This window comes from Eptatretus burgeri, chromosome 10 (assembly GCF_056783735.1).
Source record: "Eptatretus burgeri isolate ZD-2024b chromosome 10, Ebu_testis_v1, whole genome shotgun sequence".
Lineage (NCBI taxonomy): Eukaryota > Metazoa > Chordata > Myxini > Myxiniformes > Myxinidae > Eptatretus > Eptatretus burgeri.
The window spans coordinates 50855867-50874226 of NC_140970.1; the positions used below are offsets into that span (position 1 = coordinate 50855867).

Below are 18360 nucleotides of genomic sequence, written 5' to 3' on the forward strand. Positions count from 1 at the left end.
GGTTTGGCGGCCATCTTGGATAGAAAAATAGACCTTATCCGATTTTCACGAAACTTCACACACTTGTTCGGGTCGACGATGGAAAGCAGAATTTAAATTTATGATATCATAGGTCACAAGGTTCGGCAGCCATCTTGGATTGAAAATGAATAAATTTTAAAAATCTTCTTCTCCAGAAGGGCAAGACAGATTAAGACGAAACTTCACAGATATATTCCCCATGAGATCCTTTCTCAAGTTTGTTAATTTCTTCTTGATCGGTCACATGGTTTGGCGGCCATCTTGAAAAAACCCTAAAACCTTCAAACATCTTCTTCTCCAGAAGCGCTGGTCCACTGAAGGGGAGATTTCAGAACTATATTCGGGAGAGTAAGGCGATATAAGTTTGTTAATTTCGAATTGATAAGTCACATGGTTTGGCCGCCATCTTGGATTTAAGAAAAATATTAAATAATGTTTTCTCTGGAACCGCTTAACCAAACGAATCGAAAATTTGTAATTATCATCGAGAGGGCATTATGCACGCATGATAAAAATTATGACGTCACACGTCACATGGTTTGGCGGCCATCTTGGATAGAAAAACGCACCTTAACCGATTAACACGAAACTTCACAACCGTGTTCCAATACCCAGTTGGAAGCAGAATATAAATTTCTGATGTCATAGGTCACATGGTTCGTCAGCCATCTTGGATTGAAAAACAATATCTTCAAACGTCTTTTTCTCTGAAACGGCTGAACAGATCCAGGCGAAACTCGACCACTATGACCGCCTCTCCTTGACGAATAAAAAGTTCCAACCCCTTTTGAGGTACGACGCAACGTTTGGCAGCCATATTGGATTGAAGGAAAAATATTAATTAATGTTTACTCTGGTACTACTGCATCAATAAATGTGAAGCATCACCTTTATGGTGCAACAGTCATGCGGAATGAGGGTTTGAAATTTCAACGGGATCGGGCGCAGGGTTTGGCAGCCATGTTGGTTTTAAGAAAAATATTAAATAATGTTTTCTCTGGAACTGCTTAACCTAGCGAAGCGAAAATTTGCACTTATCGTCTACAATTGTGTTTGCACATGTGGTGAAAATTATGACATCAGAAGTCACATGGTTTGGCCGCCATCTTGGATTGAAGGATAAATATTAATTAATGTTTACTCTGGAACCGCTTCCTCTGTATATGCGAAACTTCACATTTATAATTCAGGTGACATGCGAAACAAAAGTTTAAAATTTCAACCTGATCGGTCACGCGGTTTGGGAGCCAGAATTATTTAATTATTTGAATCTAGAAGCCAGTAATAACGAAATTGAACGCTTTGTGCTGCCCGGTTCAGAACTCGTCTGTTCCGCGCCCTCTCGAAGCAGGCCTGTGTTTGTATCACTATTAAATAATGTTTTCTCTGGCACCGCTTATCCTTTCAATGCGAAACTTTGCGACTGTCATCTGCAGAAAGTCCCATGTTGTATCAAAGGCCGACACGTCTGGGTACCCGGTCATCACTGCCAGCAGTTATAAAGTGGCAGTTCTAGTTACGCATTATTATTATTATTATTATTCCGCCGTAAATTTGCAAAATTTCCAAATTTTTTCGCTTTAAATGCCATTTTCTCAGAAATGGTAAGACCAATCGACACAAAATTTTCACCAAATATGTATCTTTTTTGATAGCATACATAATTGATAATTATGACGTCATAGGTCACGTGATACGGGCGCCATCTTGAAAAAACAGATCAACTTTGGACCTCTGTATCTCGGAAACCTTCTAGTGTAAAAAAATTTCGCTTGATACATTTGAACAAGCTCCCTCTCGGGTATACGTGTGATTTTTCGTGACGTCATCAGTGAAGAGGTATCCCAGTAAAAATTCGTCAAGTAGAACGCCACATGGCAAAAATTTGAAATTTCTTGAGCATCATCTACACAAAAATTCATCGTAGAAAAAAATATTTTGACGTCATCAGTGACGTAATTCGGCCGCCATCTTGTTTTTTTGTGTTTTTTTTAAAAAATCTTCTTCTCCAGAACGGCTGTGCAGATTGAGGCGAAACTTTACAGGCACATTCCCCCTGAGGTCCTCTTTCAAGTTTGTTAATTTGTTGTTGATACGTCACATGGTTTGGCGGCCATCTTGAAAAACCTTAAAACCTTCAAACATCTTCTTCTCCAGAAGCGCTGGTCCAATGAAGGCGAGATTTCAGAACTATATTCGTGACATGTATGCGATGCAAGTTTGTTAATTTCAAAGTGATAGGTCACATGGTTTGGCCGCCATGTTGGATTTAAGAAAAATATTAAATAATGTTTTCTCTGGCATTTCATAAGCCATCAAAGCGAAAATTTGCAAGTGCCTTCCTCCCTCAAGTCTGCATACATGGTAAAAAATTTTTACCTCAGAAGTCACATGGTTTGGCGGCCATCTTGGATAGAAAAATAGACTTTATCCGATTTACACGAAACTTCACACACTTGTTCGGGTCGACGATGGAAAGCAGATTTTAAATTTATGATATCATAGGTCACAAGGTTCGGCAGCCATCTTGGATTGAAAATGAATAAATTTTAAAAATCTTCTTCTCCAGAAGGGCAAGACAGATGAAGATGAAAGTTCACACATATATTCCCCATGAGGTCCTTTCTCAAGTTTGTTAATTTGTTCTTGATCGGTCACATGGTTCGGCGGCCATCTTGAAAAAACCCTAAAACCTTCAAACATCTTCTTCTCCAGAAGCGCTGGTCGGATGAAGGGGAGATTTCAGAACTATATTCGGGACACGTAGGCGATATAAGTTTGTTAATTTCGAATTGATACGTTAGACGGTTTGGCCGCCATCTTGGATTTAAGAAAAATATTAAATAATGTTTTCTCTGGAACCGCTGAACCAAACGAATCGAAAATTTGTAATTATCATCGACCATCGTGTATGCACGCATGGTAAAAATTATGACATCACACGTCACATGGTTTGGCGGCCATCTTGGATAGAAAAACGCACCTTTACCGATTAACACGAAACTTTACAAACGTGTTCCAATACCCAGTTGGAAGCAGAATATAAATTTCTGATGTCATAGGTCACATGGTTCGTCAGCCATCTTGGATTGAAAATGAATAAATTTTAAAAATCTTCTTCTCCAGAAAGGCAAGACAGATTAAGCCGAAACTTCACACATATATTCCCCATGAGGTCCTTTCTCAAGTTTGTTAATTTGTTCTTGATTGGTCACATTGTTTGGCGGCCATCTTGAATTTACCTTAAAACATTCAAACATCTTCTTCTCCAGAACACCTGATCTGATCAAGGGGAAACTTCACACCCCTATTGCACATGAGTAGGGAATACAAGTTTGTTAATTTCTAATTGATAGGTCACATGGTTTGGCAGCCATGTTGAATTTAAGAAAAATATTAAATAATGTTTTCTCTGGAACTGCTTAACCTATCGAAGCGAAAATATGCGGCTGTCATCCTCCATGACATCTGCATACATGGTAAAAATTATGAGGTCACAAGTCACATGGTTTGGCCGCCATCTTAGATTGAAGGATAAATATTAATTCATGTTTACTCTGGAACCACTACTTCTATATATGCGAAACTTCATATTTATAATTTAGGCTACATGGGAAACAAAAGTTTAAAATTTCAACCTGATCGGCCGTGTGGTTTGGCAGCCAGAATTATTTAATTATTTGAATCTGGTCGCCAGTAATAAGGAAATTGAACGCTTTGTGCTGCCCGGTTCGTAACTCGTCTGTTCCGCGCCGTCTCGAAGCAGGCCTGTGTTTGTATCACCATTAAATAATGTTTTCTCTGGCACCGCTTATCCGATAAATGCGAAACTTTGCGACTACGATTTAAGTCTCACGTTGTGTCAGTTGTGTCAAAGGCGGACGGACTGGGTACCCGGTCATCACTGCCAGCAGTTATAAAGTGGCAGTTCTAGTTAGGGTACCCTGTGAGTACAGGGTACCCTATTGTTTTTCTTCTGTTTATTATTACGCATTATTATTATTATTATTCTTCCGCCGTAAATTTGCAAAATTTCCAAATTTTTTCGCTTTAAATGCCATTTTCTCAGAAATGGTAAGACCAATCGACACAAAATTTTCACCAAATATGTATCTTTTTTGATAGCATACATAATTGATAATTATGACGTCATAGGTCACGTGATACGGGCGCCATCTTGAAAAAACAGATCAACTTTGGACCTCTGTATCTCGGAAACCTTCTAGTGTAAAAAAATTTCGCTTGATACATTTGAACAAGCTCCCTCTCGGGTATACGTGTGATTTTTCGTGACGTCATCAGTGAAGAGGTATCCCAGTAAAAATTCGTCAAGTAGAACGCCACATGGCAAAAATTTGAAATTTCTTGAGCATCATCTACACAAAAATTCATCGTAGAAAAAAAATATTTTGACGTCATCAGTGACGTAATTCGGCCGCCATCTTGTTTTTTTGTGTTTTTTTAAAAAAATCTTCTTCTCCAGAACGGCTGTGCAGATTGAGGCGAAACTTTACAGGCACATTCCCCCTGAGGTCCTCTTTCAAGTTTGTTAATTTGTTGTTGATACGTCACATGGTTTGGCGGCCATCTTGAAAAAACCTTAAAACCTTCAAACATCTTCTTCTCCAAAAGCGCTGGTCCAATGAAGGCGAGATTTCAGAACTATATTCATGACATGTATGCGATGCAAGTTTGTTAATTTCAAAGTGATAGGTCACATGGTTTGGCCGCCATGTTGGATTTAAGAAAAATATTAAATAATGTTTTCTCTGGCATTTCATAAGCCATCAAAGCGAAAATTTGCAAGTGCCTTCCTCCCTCAAGTCTGCATACATGGTAAAAAATTTTTACCTCAGAAGTCACATGGTTTGGCGGCCATCTTGGATAGAAAAATAGACTTTATCCGATTTACACGAAACTTCACACACTTGTTCGGGTCGACGATGGAAAGCAGATTTTAAATTTATGATATCATAGGTCACAAGGTTCGGCAGCCATCTTGGATTGAAAATGAATAAATTTTAAAAATCTTCTTCTCCAGAAGGGCAAGACAGATGAAGACGAAACTTCACACATATATTCCCCATGAGGTCCTTTCTCAAGTTTGTTAATTTGTTCTTGATCGGTCACATGGTTCGGCGGCCATCTTGAAAAACCCTAAAACCTTCAAACATCTTCTTCTCCAGAAGCGCTGGTCGGATGAAGGGGAGATTTCAGAACTATATTCGGGACACGTAGGCGATATAAGTTTGTTAATTTCGAATTGATACGTTAGACGGTTTGGCCGCCATCTTGGATTTAAGAAAAATATTAAATAATGTTTTCTCTGGAACCGCTGAACCAAACGAATCGAAAATTTGTAATTATCATCGACCATCGTGTATGCACGCATGGTAAAAATTATGACATCACACGTCACATGGTTTGGCGGCCATCTTGGATAGAAAAACGCACCTTTACCGATTAACACGAAACTTTACAAACGTGTTCCAATACCCAGTTGGAAGCAGAATATAAATTTCTGATGTCATAGGTCACATGGTTCGTCAGCCATCTTGGATTGAAAATGAATAAATTTTAAAAATCTTCTTCTCCAGAAAGGCAAGACAGATTAAGCCGAAACTTCACACATATATTCCCCATGAGGTCCTTTCTCAAGTTTGTTAATTTGTTCTTGATTGGTCACATTGTTTGGCGGCCATCTTGAATTTACCTTAAAACATTCAAACATCTTCTTCTCCAGAACACCTGATCTGATCAAGGGGAAACTTCACACCCCTATTGCACATGAGTAGGGAATACAAGTTTGTTAATTTCTAATTGATAGGTCACATGGTTTGGCAGCCATGTTGAATTTAAGAAAAATATTAAATAATGTTTTCTCTGGAACTGCTTAACCTATCGAAGCGAAAATATGCGTCTGTCATCCTCCATGACATCTGCATACATGGTAAAAATTATGAGGTCACAAGTCACATGGTTTGGCCGCCATCTTAGATTGAAGGATAAATATTAATTCATGTTTACTCTGGAACCACTACTTCTATATATGCGAAACTTCATATTTATAATTTAGGCTACATGGGAAACAAAAGTTTAAAATTTCAACCTGATCGGCCGTGTGGTTTGGCAGCCAGAATTATTTAATTATTTGAATCTGGTCGCCAGTAATAAGGAAATTGAACGCTTTGTGCTGCCCGGTTCGTAACTCGTCTGTTCCGCGCCGTCTCGAAGCAGGCCTGTGTTTGTATCACCATTAAATAATGTTTTCTCTGGCACCGCTTATCCGATAAATGCGAAACTTTGCGACTACGATTTAAGTCTCACGTTGTGTCAGTTGTGTCAAAGGCGGACGGACTGGGTACCCGGTCATCACTGCCAGCAGTTATAAAGTGGCAGTTCTAGTTAGGGTATCCAGTCAAATGGACTGGATAACCTATTGTTTTTCTTCTGTTTATTATTATTATTATTATTATTATTTTTCTTCCGCCGTAAATTTGCAAAATTTCCAGTTTTTTTCGCTTTAAATGCCATTTTCTCAGAAATGGTAAGACCAATCGACACAAAATTTTCACCAGATATGTATCTTTTTTGATAGCATACATAATTGATAATTATGACGTCATAGGTCACGTGATACGGGCGCCATCTTGAAAAAACAGATCAACTTTGGACCTCTGTATCTCGGAAACCTTCTCGTGTAAAAAAATTTCGCTTGATACATTTGAACAAGCTCCCTCTCGGGTATACGTGTGATTTTTCGTGACGTCATCAGTGAAGAGGTATCCCAGTAAAAATTCGTCAAGTAGAACGCCACATGGCAAAAATTTGAAATTTCTTGAGCATCATCTACACAAAAATTCATCGTAGAAAAAAAATATTTTGACGTCATCAGTGACGTAATTCGGCCGCCATCTTGTTTTTTTTGTGTTTTTTTTAAAAAATCTTCTTCTCCAGAACGGCTGTGCAGATTGAGGCGAAACTTTACAGGCACATTCCCCCTGAGGTCCTCTTTCAAGTTTGTTAATTTGTTGTTGATACGTCACATGGTTTGGCGGCCATCTTGAAAAAACCTTAAAACCTTCAAACATCTTCTTCTCCAGAAGCGCTGGTCCAATGAAGGCGAGATTTCAGAACTATATTCGTGACATGTATGCGATGCAAGTTTGTTAATTTCAAAGTGATAGGTCACATGGTTTGGCCGCCATGTTGGATTTAAGAAAAATATTAAATAATGTTTTCTCTGGTATTTCATAAGCCATCAAAGCGAAAATTTGCAAGTGCCTTCCTCCCTCAAGTCTGCATACATGGTAAAAAAATTTTTACCTCAGAAGTCACATGGTTTGGCGGCCATCTTGGATAGAAAAATCGACTTTATCCGATTTACACGAAACTTCACACACTTGTTCGGGTCGACGATGGAAAGCAGAATTTAAATTTATGATATCATAGGTCACAAGGTTCGGCAGCCATCTTGGATTGAAAATGAATAAATTTTAAAAATCTTCTTCTCCAGAAGGGCAAGACAGATGAAGACGAAACTTCACACATATATTCCTCATGAGGACCTTTCTCAAGTTTGTTAATTTGTTCTTGATCGGTCACATGGTTCGGCGGCCATCTTGAAAAAACCCTAAAACCTTCAAACATCTTCTTCTCCAGAAGCGCTGGTCGGATGAAGGGGAGATTTCAGAACTATATTCGGGACACCTAGGCGATATAAGTTTGTTAATTTCGAATTGATACGTTAGACGGTTTGGCCGCCATCTTGGATTTAAGAAAAATATTAAATAATGTTTTCTCTGGAACCGCTGAACCAAACGAATCGAAAATTTGTAATTATCATCTACCATCGTGTATGCACGCATGGTAAAAATTATGACATCACACGTCACATGGTTAAGCGGCCATCTTGGATAGAAAAACGCACCTTTACCGATTAACACGAAACTTCACAAACGTGTTCCAATACCCAGTTGGAAGCAGAATATAAATTTCTGATGTCATAGGTCACATGGTTCGTCAGCCATCTTGGATTGAAAATGAATAAATTTTAAAAATCTTCTTCTCCAGAAAGGCAAGACAGATTAAGCCGAAACTTCACACATATATTCCCCATGAGGTCCTTTCTCAAGTTTGTTAATTTGTTCTTGATTGGTCACATGGTTTGGCGGCCATCTTGAATTTACCTTAAAACCTTCAAACATCTTCTTCTCCAGAACACCTGATCTGATCAAGGGGAAACTTCACACCCCTATTGCACATGAGTAGGGAATACAAGTTTGTTAATTTCTAATTGATAGGTCACATGGTTTGGCAGCCATGTTGAATTTAAGAAAAATATTAAATAATGTTTTCTCTGGAACTGCTTAACCTATCGAAGCGAAAATTTGCGTCTGTCATCCTCCATGATATCTGCATACATGGTAAAAATTATGAGGTCACAAGTCACATGGTTTGGCCGCCATCTTAGATTGAAGGATAAATATTAATTCATGTTTACTCTGGAACCACTACTTCTATATATGCGAAACTTCATATTTATAATTTAGGCTACATGGGAAACAAAAGTTTAAAATTTCAACCTGATCGGCCGTGTGGTTTGGCAGCCAGAATTATTTAATTATTTGAATCTGGTCGCCAGCAATAAGGAAATTGAACGCTTTGTGCTGCCCGGTTCGTAACTCGTCTGTTCCGCGCCATCTCGAAGCAGACCTGTGTTTGTATCACCATTAAATAATGTTTTCTCTGGCACCGCTTATCCGATAAATGCGAAACTTTGCGACTATGATTTAAGTCTCACGTTGTGTCAGTTGTGTCAAAGGCGGACGGACTGGGTACCCGGTCATCACTGCCAGCAGTTATAAAGTGGCAGTTCTAGTTATTATTATTTTTCTTCCGCCGTAAATTTGCAAAATTTCCAGTTTTTTTCGCTTTAAATGCCATTTTCTCAGAAATGGTAAGACCAATCGACACAAAATTTTCACCAGATATGTATCTTTTTTGATAGCATACATAATTGATAATTATGACGTCATAGGTCACGTAGTACGGGCGCCATCTTGAAAAAACAGATCAACTTTGGACCTCTGTATCTCGGAAACCTTCTAGTGTAAAAAAATTTCGCTTGATACATTTGAACAAGCTCCCTCTCGGGAATACGTGTGATTTTTCGTGACGTCATCAGTGAAGAGGTATCCCAGTAAAAATTCGTCAAGTAGAACGCCACATGGCAAAAATTTGAAATTTCTTGAGCATCATCTACACAAAAATTCATCGTAGAAAAAAAATATTTTGACGTCATCAGTGACGTAATTCGGCCGCCATCTTGTTTTTTTGTGTTTTTTTTTTTAAAATCTTCTTCTCCAGAACGGCTGTGCAGATTGAGGCGAAACTTTACAGGCACATTCCCCCTGAGGTCCTCTTTCAAGTTTGTTAATTTGTTGTTGATACGTCACATGGTTTGGCGGCCATCTTGAAAAAACCTTAAAACCTTCAAACATCTTCTTCTCCAGAAGCGCTGGTCCAATGAAGGCGAGATTTCAGAACTATATTCGTGACATGTATGCGATGCAAGTTTGTTAATTTCAAAGTGATAGGTCACATGGTTTGGCCGCCATGTTGGATTTAAGAAAAATATTAAATAATGTTTTCTCTGGTATTTCATAAGCCATCAAAGCGAAAATTTGCAAGTGCCTTCCTCCCTCAAGTCTGCATACATGGTAAAAAAATTTTACCTCAGAAGTCACATGGTTTGGCGGCCATCTTGGATAGAAAAATAGACTTTATCCGATTTACACGAAACTTCACACACTTGTTCGGGTCGACAATAGAAAGCAGAATTTAAATTTATGATATCATAGGTCACAAGGTTCGGCAGCCATCTTGGATTGAAAATGAATAAATTTTAAAAATCTTCTTCTCCAGAAGGGCAAGACAGATGAAGATGAAAGTTCACACATATATTCCCCATGAGGTCCTTTCTCAAGTTTGTTAATTTGTTCTTGATCGGTCACATGGTTCGGCGGCCATCTTGAAAAAACCCTAAAACCTTCAAACATCTTCTTCTCCAGAAGCGCTGGTCGGATGAAGGGGAGATTTCAGAACTATATTCGGGACACGTAGGCGATATAAGTTTGTTAATTTCGAATTGATACGTTAGACGGTTTGGCCGCCATCTTGGATTTAAGAAAAATATTAAATAATGTTTTCTCTGGAACCGCTGAACCAAACGAATCGAAAATTTGTAATTATCATCTACCATCGTGTATGCACGCATGGTAAAAATTATGACATCACACGTCACATGGTTTGGCGGCCATCTTGGATAGAAAAACGCACCTTTACCGATTAACACGAAACTTTACAAACGTGTTCCAATACCCAGTTGGAAGCAGAATATAAATTTCTGATGTCATAGGTCACATGGTTCGTCAGCCATCTTGGATTGAAAATGAATAAATTTTAAAAATCTTCTTCTCCAGAAAGGCAAGACAGATTAAGCCGAAACTTCACACATATATTCCCCATGAGGTCCTTTCTCAAGTTTGTTAATTTGTTCTTGATTGGTCACATGGTTTGGCGGCCATCTTGAATTTACCTTAAAACCTTCAAACATCTTCTTCTCCAGAACACCTGATCTGATCAAGGGGAAACTTCACACCCCTATTGCACATGAGTAGGGAATACAAGTTTGTTAATTTCTAATTGATAGGTCACATGGTTTGGCAGCCATGTTGAATTTAAGAAAAATATTAAATAATGTTTTCTCTGGAACTGCTTAACCTATCGAAGCGAAAATTTGCGTCTGTCATCGTCCATGATATCTGCATACATGGTAAACATTATGAGGTCACAAGTCACATGGTTTGGCCGCCATCTTAGATTGAAGGATAAATATTAATTCATGTTTACTCTGGAACCACTACTTCTATATATGCGAAACTTCATATTTATAATTTAGGCTACATGGGAAACAAAAGTTTAAAATTTCAACCTGATCGGCCGTGTGGTTTGGCAGCCAGAATTATTTAATTATTTGAATCTGGTCGCCAGTAATAAGGAAATTGAACGCTTTGTGCTGCCTGGTTCGTAACTCGTCTGTTCCGCGCCGTCTCGAAGCAGGCCTGTGTTTGTATCACCATTAAATAATGTTTTCTCTGGCACCGCTTATCCGATAAATGCGAAACTTTGCGACTATGATTTAAGTCTCACGTTGTGTCAGTTGTGTCAAAGGCGGACGGACTGGGTACCCGGTCATCACTGCCAGCAGTTATAAAGTGGCAGTTCTAGTTTCAATTAATTTTCTGGAATTTGCAAAATTTGTTTTTGACTGGTAAGTTGTGGGTTACGATGTGTAAATACAAGTGAAAAAAGTCCGATTTAATGCAACTAAATTTCAGGCTATAAGGCAATTGAAAGGGGGAGTGGATTTTCTATAGGCACTGCATATACACACCGATGTCATCATGCAGTACATAACACATGATGATCCATTGTAAATTTCAAACACCTTCATGTGACTGGTATATAGCAATTCAAAATAATTTGAGTAATTCCACATTGGACTTGGCCAACATATGAAAGATTAGTTTGATGTAAGTATAAAAGACCCTTTCAAAAATATGATTTTTATACTTTTATTAAAATATTTGAGAATGATACGTGTGTGGAATTGGTGAATGCATTCTGTGAGGCACAGCTTTATCTGCATCAAAAAATTGTGACCAAATCACACTCACAAAGACACTCATTTAACAAATAAAGGACCACTTCTTTTTGTATAATAATTGAGGCTCGTGGAAGGGCGAGTACTAGTACACTGAACGGATCAGGATGTAAAAAAGGGCAAAAGGAACAGTAGTGGAGGAGAAAGGGGGAGTTGGGAGGACATCAACAGTATTGTTGAAGGGCAAGAAAGATGGTGACTTGGACAAACAATGAGTATGGGCAGGAATGGGTCAGGTCAGGAATGGGAGCATGCGCTGGAACAGACACTGCTGCGTCCACTTTCCACCGGTACTCGAGGGGCGTCTGTCTGGCCATCCCCCAGGCAGATGCTGGCCCATCCCCATCTCCTTGAGATGCTGATCAATGTGCTAAAACCACGAGGCAATTGGCCTCATCCACTGACGAAGCTCCCTCGCTGAGATAATCTGGTGAGCAGGATCAGCGTCAGGAAAACGAGCCACATGTTCACACAGCCACAACTGATGCTCATGGACGATGCAGGTAACAAATCTCATTTCAGTCTCTCCAAGCAACTGCTCGATGGACACAAAGTCTAACCAGCAATAGCCAAGGATTATCCGAAAAGAACTGCTACCAATAGAATTAGGTCTCCATCTCAGATCCCTGGTCAGAATTCAAGTTTCATATCCGGAGAGCAAGATTGGAAGCACCAAGGACCTGAACACGTGGACTTTCGTCCTCCTGCACAGGTACTGACAGTGCCACACCCCATGATCCAGTGAATCCATGACTCCTCAGGCCAGACCCAGACGTCTATTGACCTCTGGCTTACAGCCAGCAGAGATATGAATATAACTGCCAAGGTAAGTGACCTGAAGGTAAGCGTTCGGTGAAGACCTGAAGAGCAAGGATACAGTAAATCGTTGACCTTTTTGGTGTAAAACCTGACTGCTCTGGGCGCTGGTGCTCAAGCAGATGGTGGCGAACCCTATCAAGAATCATCCGAACAAAGACCTAGAGCAGAGTCACCCCTCAGTCGTTGTTGCAGTCCTGGCAATCACCCTTCCCTTTCTAGAGAGGGACAAACAAGGCCCCTCGTCCAGTCAGTTGGGTTCCAGGCAGAGCACAGAACGACATGCAATGATATGACAAGTCCAGCATTTCAACCAGCCTTGCAGAGTTCAGTATGGATGCCACAGAAACCCAGAAGATTCAACCGGTTCACCACAGCCTGTGTTTCCACAAACAAAGGTGGATCACAGTTGATTGGAGGGTCAGCAATAGAGATAGTAACACCCCTGACATCCAACTCAACAGCTGGTGGGTCAGCCTGGTACAGCCGCTCAAAGTAACCAGCCGAGCAGACCTTCACTTTGGACTCCTCTGCCAAGAGCCCACCACCTTCTCCTCTAAATGCAGTACACCGAGGGACAGTCTTGGAAGGATGCAATGCGCAAATTTCCCTGTAAGCAGGAAGAGAATCACTTAACCACAAGTGATGCTCTACCCCCTCACAGATTCCTCACATATTGGCCTCCTCGTCCTCCCTCAGTGCATGTACAGTTTTACGCCTAAACTCCCTGAACAGCTCAGCTCTGCCATTCAGCCTGGCCCTGTGACTGATCAATGGTATTCAGTGTCCCGTGAGACAAATTTCTTCTTCGCCTGGCGATGAGTTCCAAGACATCCACCGGCAACATCAAGGATGGTGGTTTTCACGGCACTCTACAAATCTTCAGGATTTCCCAAAGCACTCAGACCCCCAAAATTCCCATTCAGCCTGTTCGCAAACTCTTCAGCTACCCTCTCATCCCTGAGCTTGCCATCATCCAGACTCGGCTGGGATGGTACCATTCTCCCAGATTTAGGCCACAACTTAAAAGTTGCGACAACAAGCCAATGGTCAATATTGAGGAACTGAGCACTCCAGGAGACCCTGCAGTTCTGGATCATTCTCCAGTGACCATCAACGAGTACATGGTCAATCTCCTTTGCCACACCATCAGCATTGGAATACCAAGTCCAGCGATGAGCCTGTGGGTGTTGAAACGATGAACCAGCCACCCTAAGTCCATGACTTTTGCAAACTCAAGGAACTTATTGCTATTCGGGCTCACAGTTCCAGACCCATGGAGACCAACACATCAAGGAATTGTTTGTCCAAGTCACCATCTTTCCTCCTATCATCAAAGAATGGGGGTCCTGAAGGCTTTGTCCCAATCCCATCATCCAGTGAGCTGCCCTGTGAAGAGCAGCAGCACAGGAGGTATTCCCACGGATGGGTTTTAATGGGGAGGGGGCAGGAAGGGACGCTTGGGGTGGACAGTATGGATACAGAAGGAAACATTCAGGAAGGAAAAACTAGAAATTTGGAAGGAGGAGGGCTTGGTTGGGGTGAGGTGGCAGGGTTTAATGAGGGGAGAAAAGATTATGATTTTGGATTGGGGACGATCTGAGATGGTGGTGATTCGCTGTCTTGAAGACCTGGAGTGAAGAACGAGACTGGAGAGAATGTGGAAGTTAGTTCCACAGGTGGGGAAAAAGAGGAATGAATGGGTGGAGGTGAGCAGTGATCCTGGATTTAGTTGGTTTCACCAGAAGGGGGTTAATGATGGGAAACCTGGGGGGGGGGGGGTGGGACGGGGATAAACCACGGAAAGAGCAGAGGGTGCAAGACCAGAAAGGAGGTAGTAGAAGATAGATAGGCTACCGACCTGTCTGAGTTGGCAAATGGATCGGCCCATCGATTCAGCTTCAGCACGGGAGATTCCATCAATCTTGAAAGCCTTGGTTTCTAACAGCGTCAAAGTGACAAGATGTGAGACAGGGGAGCCAGTCTCTGCGAGCCATGAGTGGAGATGTTCAACGATTTTACCCAGATCTGCAGAGATCAGTCCAGAGGGGAGAGCAGTCAGTACTCCATCAAGATGTGGATGAAGGTCTTGTAGGTGGATTGGAGTTCAGGTTTGTCAAGGAAGGACTTTGTGCAATGGAGGATGCACAGTCAGTGGCTGGCATTGGAGACCAACTTTGAAATGTGGTTCGTCCAAGAAAGATCATGACTTTCTGTGAGACCCAGGAGTTTGAGAGACTGAACTTTGTCAAGAAGTCCTGAACTTCCTTAATTTATAGCTTGCATCAACGATTTGGATAGTGGGGTGAAGAGTATGTTTTCCAAATTTGCAGATGACACAAAGTTTGGAGGTCAGGTGGCTAGCAGAGAAGGGGAGGGCGGGGGTCAGATTCATGAAAGTATTGATACTTTCATAGACTGGGCAAAAGAATGGCAGATGCAATTTAACATAAAGAAATATACAGTGTGGGGATGGACAAGAAAAATGGAATAGAGATTACAGGATGCAAGGGGTAATTTTGGAGCATGTCACACAGGAGAATGATCTCTGGGTGGTAAAAGATATGGGAGGTAAGCAGGCAGCACAATGCCAGGCAGCTACAGGTAAACAAATCGGGTTTTCGGTTGTATTTGGAGGGGGGTCATTAATAAATCAAAGGAGATGGTGTTAGCATTGTACAGGAATTTAATGAGGCCTCATTGAGAATATTGTTTTCAGTTTTGGTCACAACATCTGAGGAAGAACAAAGCTGCCAAAAAAGGGTTTGGAGTAGAGCTACAAGATATATTTCAGGGCTCGGTAGATCTAAGCTATGAGCGGATGAAGGACACCGGACTCTATTCATTATTAAGAAAGCGATTACGAGAAGATATGATACGTGTGTGAAAGATAATGAAGGGTATCGACAAAATAAATGCAGAAGTATTTTTTTTTAGCAGAATGGACAGTGACAGGAGGTCAAAGTCTTCGAGTAAAGAAGATGATCTTTAATGATGGTAGCAAGGCAAGGGTCTCAATCACAGACATATTGCATGGAATGGTCTCCCTAGAAAAGTAGCAGTCAGCAGAAACAGCATCGTTTAAACTGTGATTAGATGGGTAAATCCAAGGATTAGGAATAGAGTGGTACATGGACTGGGAGGTAGGATAGGTGATTGTACACAGGTGTTGTGATGTCTGTAAGAGGATCTTGTCAAAAGGTGAATATGATGTCAGCGTTTGCTCACCCCGCCACCACACAAGAAAATTAAAAGAAAAGGTGCACATACATGCATATATAGCACCCTGGTGATGTCCCTGTGCCTACGACCATTGTTCTCCTCTCTACTCTCCCCTGCCCTCACCCCACACCCGAGAAAATTTGAGTCGCAATGATAGATTGAATCAACATTGTTGTTGGCAGGCATGAAGGACCAAATGGCTTTCTCGTGCATTGAAGTTCATTGTATTTTCATTTAAAGAACCAATTCTGTATTTGTGTCAGACACTGTACAAAGCATGCACTTCCGTTTTTCCCAAAGTTTTGAAATCGGCAATGGAACCAACCTATAAAGTGCAATCATTAAGGCAAATACACCCTATGACACAAGACCACCACTCAAATTATTTGTGCAAGGTGAGGCTCTCTAATCAAGGAGCATATGACAACAGTGAGACAAGAAAGAAAAGAAATGTCAAACTCAAAACAATAAAACAAATAAGCAGAAAGAAAAAAAAAACCTGAAAATGCAACATAGTGTTGACATCTGAGCACACACGCACGCGTGCGTCGAGATCACCTGATGGACATCGCGGCATCCGACTTTGCATCAACATAAAGGGACGGCTGCGAAATGTCTTTCGACACTCCATTCCAACACTGTTCAAATGGACCAAAATCTGGGAAGGCCAAAGGTCAAACATGAAAATGAAGACACACTGAGATAAGGACACAGTGATTCAGCATTGCAGCATTTTCCATCCCAGAAAACCAGAAAAACAGCCACAAAGGAATTCTGCATCCATGGGGGTAGTGGCATGTGTGTAAAGAGCTCATTTATTGGAGTGAGCAAAGGCTAAGGAAGTGAGTCACACACGAACCAGGGCTGTGTAAAGAGATACTAAACAACGCTCCTTTACAATCCCCCCAAATCTATCTCATGCTGCATCAATTGTTTGCACAATAGATTCTTTATTTTCATTTTCACCTGTTTTATTTGATTTTTCTGTTTTTTTATTATCCTTTTTCCTAGTACGCTCCGAGTGGTTTTCCTACATCTCGTGTAAGCAGTGACAGAGGAGACAATTGTTTGGTGCATGGTAGAGGGTGAAATATTTTCCAAGATGTCTCGCCTATTCAATCGGTTTCCTTGTCCAATCTGGTGTTACGTTGGCCTCCATCTAGTTGTTTGTCGGAATCTTCCCAATGCCAACTCCAAATTCGGCTCAATTGTGTCATGCCACCGTTCCTCCCGGATTTTAAAGTCGAGCTTTTTGGCTATTTGGCGTTCTCATTGTACTCCAATTCGCAACGTCATCTTGGACAGGCAGAACACATTCGGCTACAATGAGACGTCAACATTTGTGCAAATGTGATATGGGAGAAATCGAGCTCAGTCGACAAAAAAAAAAACAAAAAAAAAAACATTTGACCAGTAAAAAAATAAAAAGAAACTTTCGGTCCGCTTTCATGTCTTACAATATCCCTCAAGGCCAGAATGACGTCGGCACCAACACAATGAGGGAACACAAGGTGGAGTTTGAATTGCACCCAAAAGTAAAACAAACATGTTCAGACAGAAGTTGCAGGATATGAAAAACAGGGGTTATGCCCCAACTTGTTTTTCCTCCATAAATGAGACATTGTATTTCCTCAAACAGAGTAATAAATGCAAAATAAGTGCCCATCAGCATGTTTACAACTCGTTTCCATCAGTCAGTATCCACATCTTAGAGCAGAGTGGACGGTGTTAGGACCAGGAGCCATAACGTGAGGGTAAAGATGAGAGTTCGGACAGTTTTAAGGCAGGGTGCGTTTTTCAGTCAGAGTGGTTAATGCATGGAATGATCTCCATGGAAGGTAGTGGCGGTGAAGGGTATATTGTTGAGTACAAGTTTAAATTGGAATTACTTAGGTACCTGGATGCATTGGAGATAGAGGGATATGAGGATATTGGCAGGACTTGTCGGCGGCTTGCGTGTGGGATGGGTGATAGTACTTGGTGTTAGTGTAGCGCGGGCATGATGGGCCAAATGGCCTCCGCCTGCACCAAAGTTCCATGTGTGTTCTTGTGGACTGTATATATTGCTACTCCTGACGACATAAAACTATCATCACACTCAAATCGAAATGTTGTGAAGCTGCCTGTATCTCACGAAACACATTAAAACCTGATTGTGCATCAAGACAACCAACAGCATCCTGAGGAATAAAGAGTTCATCCATTTATCGTCACTGACATCCATATTTTAGGTGTAAGTTGAGACAAACGATTTTCAAACTGTTCACCAGTCAAAACATTCTGAACGATGTTCAGACAAAAAAAAGCAAAGCACAATTAGGAAAATATGCTGGAAGAATTGGTACACAAAATAACTTGTTCTTGGTCTCTGACTCTGTCTCTGTCTCTCTATCTCTATCGAGTGCAGCCTGTGGCTGCTGGTTGCATCATTGGTTGGGATGCGGCTATGCCGCTGATGCAGTGTCCCCCTTACCAGTACACTGGTGCTCATTTTGCCGACTTCGGAAGGATGACAGGCTGAGTCAACCTCCTGGTGTATTTTAATTCAGCAGTCAACGGGGCTTGCTTGAACT

The 18360-nt window shown here is 41.0% G+C and overlaps 1 protein-coding gene across 4 annotated transcripts in view; it reads right to left on the bottom strand.

The window, feature by feature from the left end:
- LOC147018536 (microphthalmia-associated transcription factor-like) overlaps positions 1-18360 on the bottom strand; it is a 176847-nt gene that overhangs the window by 110357 nt on the left and 48130 nt on the right. For 2 of the 4 annotated variants that reach the window (XM_085898271.1, XM_085898274.1), the window contains exon 2: positions 16346-16445. The exons of the other annotated variants lie outside the window; for them this stretch is intronic. In XM_085898271.1, coding sequence (XP_085754397.1) covers positions 16346-16418 — 73 coding nt within the window. In that variant the 5' untranslated portion in view covers positions 16419-16445. The remainder of the gene's footprint in view (positions 1-16345; positions 16446-18360) is intronic. 4 annotated transcript variants of the gene reach the window in all.